We start from the raw sequence: 13,358 nt of genomic DNA on the forward strand, positions 1-13,358 counted from the left end.
ATTAAATTAATAGCTTCATGTCCCTTTAATCACTAAAAACTTAGTGAGTGTCTCTAAGTTTGCTAATGACAACAATATATTCTTTGAATTCCATCCTAACACTTATTTTGTAAAGGATTAGGAGTCTAAGGATGTTCTGCTGACATGAGCAATTAAAGATGGCCTCTATGCATTCAATTCATCTCATATAAATCTCAACTCTAATGCTTCCTTACCAAACACTGGATCTCCTTCTTATTCAGATCAGGTATTCCTTGCTAATACAACTATAGAATATGTTACTTGTTGTCACGACCCGATTTGTGGGCCCGTGATCGCCACTAGGGAATAGGTAGGCGTAAGGCTACTGAATCCTGTAGTAAGCCTGACCAATCACTAACTTTATCAAATCTCAATCTAATAGCACTGATCCACAATCAACTTAACTATCAAGTTCTACATATTTAGAATATGGACTGCCATCATGAATAGGTAACACCGAAATTTACATGAAATTTCAAAATGATAAATCTGAAATTTCTACTGCGGAAATTATAGAATTATAAAAGTCAACATACCAATAATATATCAGTTACATTAACCTAAAGATGAAGGAATCGGGCTGCTAGATGAAAAGCACTGCGGAAAAACTAACCACAACTGAAAAATTGTTAAAATGAGACTGTCAGTCTCGGGAGTGAGTTAAAATCATATATCCAAAAATAATTATAAAAATTTCAATAACACATTTGTTTAATTTAAAATAAATATTAAATCATGTAAACATGACATGCTTAAATAAAAATAAATTTCACATACCACGAGACGGAATTATTGAGCACTTGGATTCGTTCTCTTCTTTCAGACCTTCGTGTTTCTACATCCTCTACTCTTGTTAACTTGAGCACAATGTCATTGTTTGCTAACCCAAACTTGCATGTTTGATCAAAGCATATTGAACTAGATTTGTACTTTATTCATGATAAAGTAGTTCATAAAGAAATAGATGTTCATCATGTGCCATCAGTTGATTAACTTGTTGATCTGTTTACTAAATTGTCTTTAGTTCCCAGATCTAAGTTTAAAGGGGAATATTAAGGATAGTTAATGAGTTTGTTATTAATGGTTGTTAGTGGACACATGTCTGTTAGCTACTTTTGCAGGCTAGTAGTAGTTAGTTACAAGCTGGTTGTACTTATATTCCCAGCATATATATTGTGTGGTTTATTTCTAATCAATATTCAGTCAACATAATTCTTTCCTTTCTTCTCTAACTACATTGTTTTTAGGGTTTGTTCTTTCTTATGAAACCTATCAGAAGGCCCCACGTCATTCCTACCTAGTTTTTGGTTTATGTTAACTTTAGATTATGATGATTCCAAAATAGACGCTTTTAAATTTGTCCTATTAGAATTAATGAGAAAATAATTTAACTTCATCCTAATTTTATAATAATTTTATATATAATTCTAATACTATAACTAATTGATAATTTATTATATCATACTATATGCATAGCTCAACATAAAATTTTATAAAAAATGAAGATGAAATGTCAGAAAAAAAATATATTTTTAATTTTACTATATTGATATATTAAATTATGTATTCATTATTATAATAGTTATTAATAGAATTGTTTCAAGTGATTATTTCAAGTGCAAAGTATTTACATAAGAAGTAATATGTTTTTCAAAAATTGAAGATAAAATATAAAAAAAAGGTAAAATACTTTTAATTTTTCTATATTAATATATTAATTTATGTATTCATTATTATAACTATATTTTATTATTAGAATTACTGCCAGTGATTATTTCAAGTGGTCAATCAAAGAATTCACATATAAAGTTAGTTGTAGTATTTTTTTTTTTTTGTATATTTAAATTATATATCACATAAATAAAAATTTAAAACTTTTGAATTTATAAAGCTTATTCTTTCTATATTCTTACTTAAGTATGCCTCTTATTGTAGTAATTTACGCGCAACTATCAAATGGGATTTTCCTTCCACTTCTAGTTTCTGAATGGTGGCATAAACTTAACTCATCAATTGATTATATATGCAAATTGGTGGCATAAACTTGATTAACCTCCTAATAGTTCTATGTGTTATTTGATCTTTTAAAAATAATTCAATAGTACTTTCTAATAGTTCTAAACGAGAGATAGATATGTTTGTTTAAATTGTTTCATTGATAATTTAATTATTATTTTTTAACTTATTTATTTCGAAGGCAACTCAACATTTTATAGTATTTAACTAAAATGCTAGCAATCGGAAATCAGATTTGAAACAAGTACCATAGTATAAAAATCAAACTAAATTAAAAAAAGTTAAGTTTGCTAGATCTCTTTTTAATTAAGTTAAATCCGTATATTAATATCTTTATTGAAAAATGCCATGTTAGTGTTTCCGGATGATAAGATGTTGCTTGAATATTGATGCAAATATTTTAGATTGTGATTTAATTGGATAAACTTTATACGATAGATTAGATTATTAAAAATTTGAAGTAATAACTAGTCAATAAATGCTAGCTATCAATAAGGATTTTCTTTAAATTGAGCTCTCAGTTATCAAAGAGGTTAGCAAAGCATCATCGGATTAATCACTTTATAAGTCAATAAAGAAATTAAAAATATAACAAGAGTAATTGAGTCATAAAATATTGTAGACTTTATATATTGTGTTTTAGTTCCTTATATAGGACCTTGAAGTTAGCTTGTCCTACTCATAGTAAGGCACATCATACGGAGAATTTCTAATTCTTCTAAAATTAGTCTTCTGTGTTGCAATATAGTTAAATTTATATTTTTTGTCCTGCTCAGCTGTTTAACTAGAGTCCGAACCGAAACTGGTTTTCTTAAGACCTATAATTATAATAGCACTTGGACTTAAATGGTGTTTAATTTAGAAGTTTTGTGTAATTAGTAATTATTTTACAGTGAAGCTGTTTGATAATATTTAAAGAATCAACAACTGATAGATGACTTAGAAGATGTTTAGTTCAGAGGTTTGATGCAATTGATAATTGTTTCACACTGAACAACTATATTAAAGTATTTGGTAAAAATTTAAAAAACATCTATTGAGAGTTGATTTAGTCTCAATCATGTATCAACTCTATTTTAGAGCATTTTCTTATCAGCTGATAGCCGATTTAATTTTTTTTTTATTTGGATACTATTATCCTTATTAAAACTTATTAATAATAACTTACTTTAAGTTCATCTCATATAGTTAAATTTTAGATTTTATAATAAATTATTATTATTTTAAAATTATTCTTAATAGTTAAATAATTATAATATTTATAATTATGGTATTTGAAATTAGAAATTTTTATTAGTACAATTTAAATTTAAATTTTTTACTTTTCAAATAACTTTTATAATTTTTTTAATTATAACTACAATCGAGCTAAATAAAATTAACTATATTATTTTTAATAATTATAAGTTATTTTTATTAATTTGTATCATTGAATATAATATAATAAAATAAGTTATATTTAACAATAAATTATACCATCAATGGTCATTAACATAATAATTGCAACCAGTAATAAAATTTTATCAAACGGTTTGATTATCATCCATCAGCTACTAGCTACATTGATCACCCGAACCAAATAAGCTTTTAGTCCTAATCAGCTGCTAATTGTCTCAGCTCTATTTAAAGTTTTTTTATCAATAGATAGCTTGATTGTTTTATTTATTTGGACAATATTATTCTTATTAAAAATTTATTAATAGTAATGTATTTTTAAGTTGATTTTATATAATTAATTTTTTTAATTTATGATAAATAATTATTATTGTAAGATTATAATATTTATACTTATGGCATTTGAAAATTAGAAAATTTTTATTAGTGAAATTTAAATATAAATTTTTATTTTTAAAATAACTTTTATAACTATTTTTAATAATAAATACAATTAAGCTAAACAAAATTAACTATAACGTTTTAATTATTATAAATTTTTTTATTAATTTATATCATTGTAAATAGTATAATAAAATAAAATATATTTAAAAATAAACTGCTAATAAAATTTTATCAAACGATTGAATTTATTAGCTATTAATCATCAATTCTCAGCTATCAATCATCAGTTACTAACTGCATTAATAAGCCAAACCAAACAAACCCTTAATTAATCTCATATTACTCGATTATATATCTCAGTATATTCTGGTTGATTATCAATATATTTTTAGATAATTAAGCCAATTATTTATGGTTAAGTTAGTACTTAATGACATCATATAGGTAATCTAGGAATTCAACTGATATCACACCTTCATTAATTTGGAGGCTTCAACAGCAAAAGGTTTTGAAACTTTTGTCTTAAGTATTGTTTAAACCATTTACTTGATTTGTCATGTGGACACAACATATATTAAAGGCACAGACAATCCTATCATGTACACTATATATTGTGAAGGTTGTTCTAGTAATTGAGTAAGGGAAGATATGAAGATCTTTAACTCCATTATTTCTCTTCTGTTTCTGTTTTCCCTTTTCTCTTTCTTGCAGTGTCCAACAGAAGCTGCTAAAAAGGCAAGCAAACACTTGAACATCTTCAATTCCTTTTCCACGCATATTCAAAATTGTAGTTGCATTTGCTTATAAAATGTACCAATATCATGTTACTGGTTATAATCTTTTTGGTTTAGTCTTATGTGGTGTACTTAGGTGTGCATTCTCATGGATCTGAACCCTCTTCTACATTGGATATCAATGGAATTACTGACTCCCACTATGAGTTACTGGGTTCTTGCATTAAGAGGTAATCATTTTTTCATACTTAAACAATGAGTCATTGGGTTCTTTGAAGAGGTAGCCATATTTTCATACTTATGTGTATATTATTTTATCATCTTCTATTTATAACTCTTGTTGAAATATAAAGCAAGGAGAAGGCAAGAGAAGCAATATTCTATTCATACACAAATTACATCAATGGCTTTGCTGCAATACTTGAAGATGATGAAGTTCATGAAATATCAAGTACGAAAACATATACACATATATTGCTTTTGACTTCATTACTCAGAATTTTTATTTATATAGTTCACTATTTTTAGTTAATTATATATTATGACTCTTTGAACTCAGAGCGGCCAGAAGTTGTATCAGTTTTTCCTAATGAAGCGAGTGAACTACATACTACAAGGTCATGGGAGTTCCTTGGACTAGAGAGAAATGGTCGAATTCCAGCTAATTCTCTGTGGCTAAAGGCGAGATTTGGTGAAGATGTAATTATTGGCAATCTCGACACTGGTAACTAATCAGTGTCTTATAAACTTAGCTTTTGAGACGTGCATTAATCATTTATAGACTTGTTCAAAACGTGCATTACTGTTGACTATTTGACATCCCTCTTGTTAGTGGTCTTGTAAAAGCTTCTTTTCTCGACTGATCTCTCCTCTTTTTTGTTTTACATGCATAATGCATAGGTGTATGGCCTGAATCCGAAAGCTTCAGTGATGAAGGGATGGGACCTGTTCCATCGAAGTGGAAAGGATATTGTGATACAAATGATGGAGTTAGATGCAACAGGAAGTTGATTGGGGCAAGGTACTTCAACAAGGGCTATCAAGCAGCTACAGGAATCCGTCTGAATTCATCATTCGATACTGCCCGAGATACAAATGGACATGGAACTCACACCCTTGCTACAGCAGGCGGTCGCTTTGTTTCGGGTGCCAACTTTCTTGGCTCTGCCAATGGAACTGCTAAGGGAGGGTCGCCTAATGCCCGAGTTGTTTCGTACAAAGTTTGTTGGCCATCTTGCTCTGATGCTGATATATTAGCTGCCTTTGATGCTGCTATTCATGATGGTGTTGATATCTTGTCCATTTCCCTTGGAAGTCGTCCTCGCCATTATTATAATCATGGCATTTCAATTGGATCTTTTCATGCTGTTAGAAACGGCATTCTTGTTGTTTGCTCAGCCGGAAATTCTGGCCCTACTGCTAGCAGTGCTTCGAATGGAGCACCTTGGATACTCACAGTTGCTGCCAGTACAATTGATCGTAATTTTACTTCTAATGCTATTCTTGGAAATAAAAAGATACTTAAGGTTCGCACTTTGCAGCTGATAACCAAATTAAATAACTTTATTTAATGAGTCATGTTTAATTATCATAGTATCATTTTTTCTTTTTTGGTCAGGGCCTGAGTTTCAATACCAATACCTTGCCTGCTAAGAAGTATTATCCCTTGGTATACTCTCTGGATGCTAAAGCTGCCAATGACACTTTTGATGAGGCGTAAGCACACTGATTCTCACTATTTTATCAAAATTACTTATTGGGTTAGACTTTTATTATGTGGGTTTTTTTATTTATTTATCTTTTTGGCTTTGGCAGACAATTTTGCACTCCTGGATCCCTTGAACCAAGCAAGATAAAGGGGAAAATTGTGTACTGTGTCAGCGGCTTTAATCAAGATGTTGAGAAGAGTTGGGTCGTTGCTCAGGCTGGTGGAGTTGGGATGATACTTTCTAGTTTTCATACATCCACTCCTGAAGCTCACTTTCTTCCTACTTCAGTTGTTTCTGAACATGATGGTTCATCCGTTTTAGCTTATATTAATAGCACCAAGTAAGCTTTTGACAGAAAAGAAAAACCACCTTATTCCGAGTTATAAACTTATCCATGATCTTTATCTTGGCAACTATATATTGATCAAGTTTATAAATATTATATTCAATAAAATATTCTAATGGGTTTTCTTCCTTTTCAGGTTGCCAGTAGCTTATATTAGTGGTGCTACAGAATTTGGAAAAACTGTTGCACCTGTCATGGCTTTATTTTCCTCTCCTGGACCTAATGCAATTACTCCGGAGATCCTGAAGGTGCAGCATCCACTGTTACTATAAACTACTCCTCTAATCTTTTAGTCAATTGAAGAATTGAAGGGTAATATCTAATTTCTTAGTGAAAAATTTCAGCCTGATATTACTGCACCTGGAGTCGACATTTTAGCTGCTAATACAGAAGCAAAAGGACCGACTTCTGTACGTATGGACCATCGGCATCTTCCATTCACTATTTTGTCAGGAACTTCAATGTCGTGCCCTCATGTTTCCGGCATTGCTGCTCTTCTTAAAAGCTTGCGTCCTGATTGGAGTCCTGCTGCAATTAGATCTGCAATCATGACCACAGGTAATCACACCCTCTTTCATTGCTTCAATATTTTGTACCATGCCATTATCTTGCTCAAGGCATCTACTTTGAACCCACAACCCTCGCCAACAATTAAATGTTCAGATTAGAGGATGACTCTCAGTTGATTTTCCCATCAATGATCAGTGTAAAGATCCATAGCCCTCACCTACAAATAACGACATGTTTATGATGTTTCAGCAAGAACTAAGAGTAACACCGGAGGGTCGATCTTGAATGAGAATCTTGAGGAGGCAACCCCATTTGACTATGGTTCAGGTCATATCCGGCCAAGCCATATAGTAGACCCAGGCTTGGTTTATGATTTAAGTTCCAAAGACTACTTGAATTTTTTGTGCTCCATTGGCTATAATAATACCCAAATGTCAAATTTTGTTGACAAGTCATACAACTGCCCATCAGCCAAAATCAGTTTGTTAGACTTCAATTATCCATCAATCACTGTTCCTAACCTCAAAGGTAATGTAACATTGACTCGAACACTAAAGAATGTAGGAACTCCAGGCATATATACAGTTCGTATACGCGCACCTAAGGGAATTTCAATAAAGATTGATCCAATGAGTTTGAAGTTCAACAAAGTGAATGAAGAGAGAAGTTTCAAGGTAACACTGAAGGCAAAGAAAAATCAGAGCCAGGGCTACGTTTTTGGCAAGCTGGTATGGTCAGATGGGATGCACAATGTAAGGAGTCCTATTGTGGTGAAGAAAGCAACAAAGCCCAATTTAGACTGAGTTCATTTGTTAAGCATTTCTTCCGATCAACATTTGTATTTTTTCCGGGAAAGGCTACTTGTTGAGAGCAGCTCATGGAAAGAGCATGTTTCCATGTTCATTGAAATAACAATAAAATCACATTGGAAACGAATTGATGATAGCATTATTTCAGTTTGCAAGATTTTATATGTTTTATGTTTTCATCAAATCTGAAATCTAGTCAGGCATGTCATCACCTATTTTGATGTTGTCACCAAAGAAAATTGAACTTAGGAAAGGAACAAGAAACTCCATGATTAATAATCAGTTGAAGTTCATGATTGAAAATAAACAGTCTCAACCGCAAACCTTTCTTCAAAATTTATGATACTACAAGTCTAGCCAAATTAAAGCTTAAATAATGTAAAGATCTAAATATGAAAATAAAGAGAAATGATAAACAAAAATATCTATAATGTTAAAATGAGATTCTTTAATTTAAGATTTGGCAATTTCAATTAATCTGCACAATGGAAGTCTTATTTCTGCAAGACCTATCTCTTTTTTATTCCTAATCTTGACCATTCACGCATTAGTCTCTGATCAACAATTTCCCATACATTCTAAGCCAGTAGGACCGTATAAGAACCTAATAATGCATACGCTCCAGGGTTAATGAAGAGGCAGTTATGGAGAAAACAGAAAGGTAGGCCTTAGGATTTCAATTCCTACTCATAATCAATTAGTCTATTAACCATTAGAAAAAGGATTAGCAGGAGGGCAGACGGTTAACAAGCATAATTTAAAACTTCCACCCTGAAAAAGCAACAAAACACTCCTGAGGCAAAAGCAATTCAAGACTTCAATCCATGTCAAATTGACCATGCCCCTTTAAACTGTTTTTTTTTTTTTTTTTTCCATTCTTACATCACAAATTAAGTTAAAACATGAGGATGTTAGGAACTTGGTGCTAAAACTTATGAATCCATTCATCCATGAGATAGAAATTTGATTACCATGGCCTGCTATCACATGGAAAAGGTGAGCTCAAATCTTCATGTCCAAATCTCCCAAACAAACAATGCCAAATTTTTGCCAAACAAGCAAAATCCATTGAGCATCGATCAGCATCCTTTATGAAGCAAGAGAATATTCCAGTGAAGTATGGGTGATTAATTCAGCTACCCAACTCAAGATTACAAGTAATCAAATGGCTCCACTGGTACAAAGGTCCTAAATCATAAACTACTGCTGGCAACCTAAAGACATGTTCTAATATACTCCAGGACACAGTAAATATTAAGAAGCATGTGGCATCTAATCAGTGTAACCAGTATGCAAGTCTCTTTGTTGCATCCAACTAAACCAGATCAATAATGAACTTGAAAATAAAATGTCCATGTGCATATCCGAAGAACAGAAATCATTTCAAACAAAGTATTAAATATAATTTGCATAAGGTTTATGACCACAAACTGACACTAGATAAAATTTCTCCTACAACAACTATTAACATCAATGATGTTCCAAGGAAAAAACAGCCTTCAAATATTCAAACAACAAAGGAAAATATTAAAATGAAAAAATAGAAAAAGAAAAAGCATCACAATCACTCTCCACTACAATCATCCTACTAAAAGATATGGTTGAACCACAAAAGACGGCAAGTAAAGACTCGAGTACCAAAGTGTCTGTCCACCACATCCAGAGGGACTTGCAGTTAAGTCTCTCACTTGCAGCAATGACATAAATAGCAAGAGATGGAAGGCTATTTGATACATCAAGATTACACCAGACCCTCCTTAACCGACCATACCTCAATATTTCTCCAGATTAAACATATCTGAGTTCACATGACACCTTGACACGAAAAAGCCAACTAACTGGAAAAATGAACTCACCATCAAAGCACTTGAAGGGCTTAGAAGCACTTCCTATGGACAATAGATGGACCAGACTCATCATACTCACCCTTGGAAATCCACATCTGATAGAAACAAAACAAGTCGGTCAGCCTTGTGCAAGTGTACAAAAATTCAAGTGAAACTATAAGCATGAAGGGGAAAAAAAAAACAAAAAGATACTCGCCTGCTGGAAGGTACTGAGGGATGCAAGGATAGATCCTCCAATCCAGACACTGTATTTTCTCTCTGGTGGTGCCACCACCTTAATCTTCATACTGCTGGGAGCAAGAGCAGTGATCTCCTTGCTCATACGGTCTGCAATACCAGGGAACATAGTGGACCCACCACTAAGAACAATGTTACCATAGAGATCTTTCCTGATATCTACATCACACTTCATGATAGAGTTGTAAGTAGTCTCATGGATTCCTGCAGCTTCCATCCCAATGAGAGATGGCTGGAACAAGACTTCTGGGCAACGGAATCTCTCAGCGCCAATGGTGATGACCTGGCCATCAGGAAGCTCATAGTTCTTCTCAACAGAGGAGCTGCTCTTGGCAGTCTCAAGTTCTTGCTCGTAATCAAGAGCAACATATGCAAGTTTCTCCTTCATGTCACGGACAATTTCCCGTTCGGCAGTGGTGGTGAACATGTATCCTCTCTCCGTAAGAATCTTCATCAAAGCATCAGTGAGATCACGTCCAGCAAGGTCCAGACGGAGAATGGCATGTGGGAGAGCATAACCTTCATAAATTGGCACAGTATGACTCACACCATCACCAGAATCAAGCACAATACCTGTTGGAGATGAAAATCCATTCAGTAAAACAGACCATTTAAATAACAATAAGATGCAAAATCCAGAATATGGCAAGAACTGCTACGTACCAGTTGTACGACCACTGGCATACAAGGAGAGAACAGCCTGGATAGCAACATACATTGCAGGCACATTAAAGGTCTCAAACATGATCTGAGTCATCTTCTCCCTGTTGGCCTTAGGGTTGAGGGGAGCCTCAGTAAGAAGTACTGGATGCTCCTCGGGAGCAACACGAAGCTCATTGTAGAAAGTGTGATGCCAGATTTTTTCCATATCATCCCAGTTGCTGACAATACCATGCTCAATGGGGTATTTCAAGGTAAGGATACCTCTTTTAGACTGTGCTTCATCACCTACATAAGCATCCTTCTGACCCATCCCAACCATGACACCAGTATGTCGGGGTCTTCCAACAATACTGGGAAACACTGCCCTGGGAGCATCATCACCAGCGAACCCAGCCTGCAGAAAGGAATCCCTCAACAATATAAATTTGATGCAAAAAGAAAAAAAGAAAGAAAAGAAAACACCCAACTAAATATCTTTACAACTAAGAAAAGAAAGGGAAATATATCACCTTCACCATTCCAGTTCCATTGTCGCAAACGAGGGGTTGAATATCCTCAGCATCAGCCATTTTCTAATACCTGAATTAAATACCAAGACATAAGTAGAAACAGTAGAACAAGCAACTCAAGGGACACTCACACAAGAACATTAGAAAAATAATTTCTACTCCCATATTCATGAACCAAAATACAAAACATAATTATTAGCCAATAGTTCCCAATAGTTCAATTTATAAATCAAAATCCTTACACACTCAATTCAAGTCAAATCTTGATTTTTTTTCTCAGTACAATTACAAACAGCAACTGTACAAGCTACCAATAATTTTGACTTAAATGCATCACAACCACACATCCCACCAAACAAACAGGCTCAGTAACCATGGCAACATAATAAATTGAGGAGAAAACTTTTCCTTTATTTTTTTTTCGAAAACCTAGAACAATATTTGTAATTTCAGATAAAGTAAAGCTAAATCTCAAGTGGGTCTTACCAAATTCATTAATAAATCCGTGTAATTCCCTCTGATTTTTATGAGCTTCTTATACAAATTTAACACTCTTATTTATAGCTAGATCGAAAGACATAAAAATGAATAAACAAGGGAGAAGCAGATCAAATAGTAAAAGCACAGATCCGGATTAAAAACAAAAGTAGATGAGAATCGCCAAAATCAAATCACACGATCATATACTAAACGCCAAAGCAGGAAAAAAAAAAAATAGAGACCTAAATTGTGACACTAGCTAAACCTAAGTCCAGATCTAACTTTCAAGCGTAAAATTCACAGATCGGATACCAATAATACAAACAAAGATCAAATCAAAACGCACGGCACCGATTTACAAAATATACTTATGATTTAGGAAAAAGAAAATTATAAAGAGAAAGTTAATTAGATCGGTGTTGTTTTCGCTTACCTTGTAGATATGATAGATCGAAGAAAGATGGAAACAGAACCAAGCCAATCCTAAAGAAATGGCCTGGGAGCTCTTCACCGGAAGCAGAGAGAGTGTATGTGGGCTGTATCAAAAATGGCTAATAGAGAAGGATGCTAGTGAAGAAACTATGGTTTTATATATAGATAGACAGTGAGATCTTTTTATTAAAAAAAAAATTGCAAATGAAATTTGGACCCAATTACTATTTAAATTTAATTTAAGAATTAGCAATAGAAATTTAATAAGAAAAAGGACAGCCTTTTCACTGTAAAACTGTTTTTTTCTCTTTAAGATTTTACAACAGCCGTTGGATTATTAATTTAGATAAGGAGATATATTCGGGCCGTTTGGTCCGGGTCGGAGGACTGGTCGGTCAAGGGTAAGAAATGTCTGGTAGAGCCGAGTGTGGATAGGGATTTCGATTTTCAGACAATATTTTTGCAATTGATTTTTGGGAATGAATCCTTGATTTCCGTTCATTTAGATTATATAAAGTTTGTCTATACGAAAATAAAATAACCATTGGTAAGGTCCGAACATTCGACAAAACTAAAAATTAAAAAGGTCCAAACGTTAGTACGCAATTACACATAAACCACTAGTGAAGTCACCAGCACATTGCAGCTGGTGAAATTTTTATTTATTGTATAAAATCTAAATTGCAGTTGGCAAAACTCAAACTGTAGTATAGAATTTATGCACAATAAAACAGTTCAAGCTGAATTAAATATATAATATACTAATAATTTATTCCTACATTATACTATTATTTTAATAATAAATAATAATCTAAATAATTTAATAAATCTTTAAGTATAAAATTTTTTATAAAATAATAATTAGTTAAAATATTTTTAAGCATTTTTTAATTAAGTTTCTAATATCTTAATATTCTTCAATGCAATAATATTAAAAGTTATTTAGAAATATTATTAACTGATTCTTAATTATATATAAGCTTAGATTACAAATATAAGTGATATTATTAATATTTGTAGGACTAGAACTCTCTAAAGGTTAATTTTAATTAATATAATATTACACTATAATTAAAATGTTATTTTAAAATTAATGTTTAATTAAAACTATTTTATTAGTTAATATGATATAAAAAAACTAATTAAAATATATAAAAATTAGAATTATTATTTAACTAGAAATATAATTTATTAGTTAATAAATTAATGTAAGAATTATTAAATTAAATATTAATTTAAATTTTATTTTTTAAAAATAAATATATG

The 13,358-nt window shown here is 32.1% G+C and overlaps 2 protein-coding genes across 5 annotated transcripts; one reads left to right on the forward strand and one right to left on the reverse strand.

The window, feature by feature from the left end:
- The first annotated feature begins 4,409 nt into the window (after positions 1–4,409).
- Positions 4,410–8,051, forward strand: LOC8264755 (subtilisin-like protease SBT5.3). 4 transcript variants are annotated; one of them, XM_048369859.1, is made up of 10 exons: positions 4,410–4,551; positions 4,668–4,780; positions 4,904–5,001; positions 5,110–5,274; positions 5,451–6,076; positions 6,169–6,266; positions 6,366–6,599; positions 6,742–6,853; positions 6,950–7,163; positions 7,673–7,793. In XM_048369859.1, exons 1-10 carry the CDS (start codon positions 4,465–4,467, stop codon positions 7,717–7,719), a joined length of 1,794 nt encoding a protein of 597 aa, XP_048225816.1. In that variant the 5' UTR covers positions 4,410–4,464; the 3' UTR covers positions 7,720–7,793. The 4 variants fall into 4 exon arrangements, with proteins under 4 accessions (XP_048225816.1, XP_002525017.1, XP_048225814.1 ...); XM_002524971.4 differs by having other exon boundaries at positions 4,411–4,551; positions 7,365–8,051; XM_048369857.1 differs by having other exon boundaries at positions 4,411–4,551; positions 7,680–8,051.
- Positions 8,052–9,302: 1,251 nt separating this feature from the next.
- Positions 9,303–12,312, reverse strand: LOC8264754 (actin-7). The gene is made up of 5 exons (XM_002524970.4): positions 12,094–12,312; positions 11,181–11,250; positions 10,672–11,065; positions 9,968–10,581; positions 9,303–9,866 (listed from the first exon to the last, which is right to left on the reverse strand). The coding sequence occupies exons 2-5, from the start codon at positions 11,238–11,240 to the stop codon at positions 9,801–9,803; spliced, it is 1,134 nt and encodes a 377-aa protein (XP_002525016.1). The 5' UTR covers positions 11,241–11,250; positions 12,094–12,312; the 3' UTR covers positions 9,303–9,800.
- Positions 12,313–13,358: the final 1,046 nt, after the last annotated feature.

This window comes from Ricinus communis, chromosome 10, assembly GCF_019578655.1.
Source record: "Ricinus communis isolate WT05 ecotype wild-type chromosome 10, ASM1957865v1, whole genome shotgun sequence".
Classification (NCBI taxonomy): domain Eukaryota; kingdom Viridiplantae; phylum Streptophyta; class Magnoliopsida; order Malpighiales; family Euphorbiaceae; genus Ricinus; species Ricinus communis.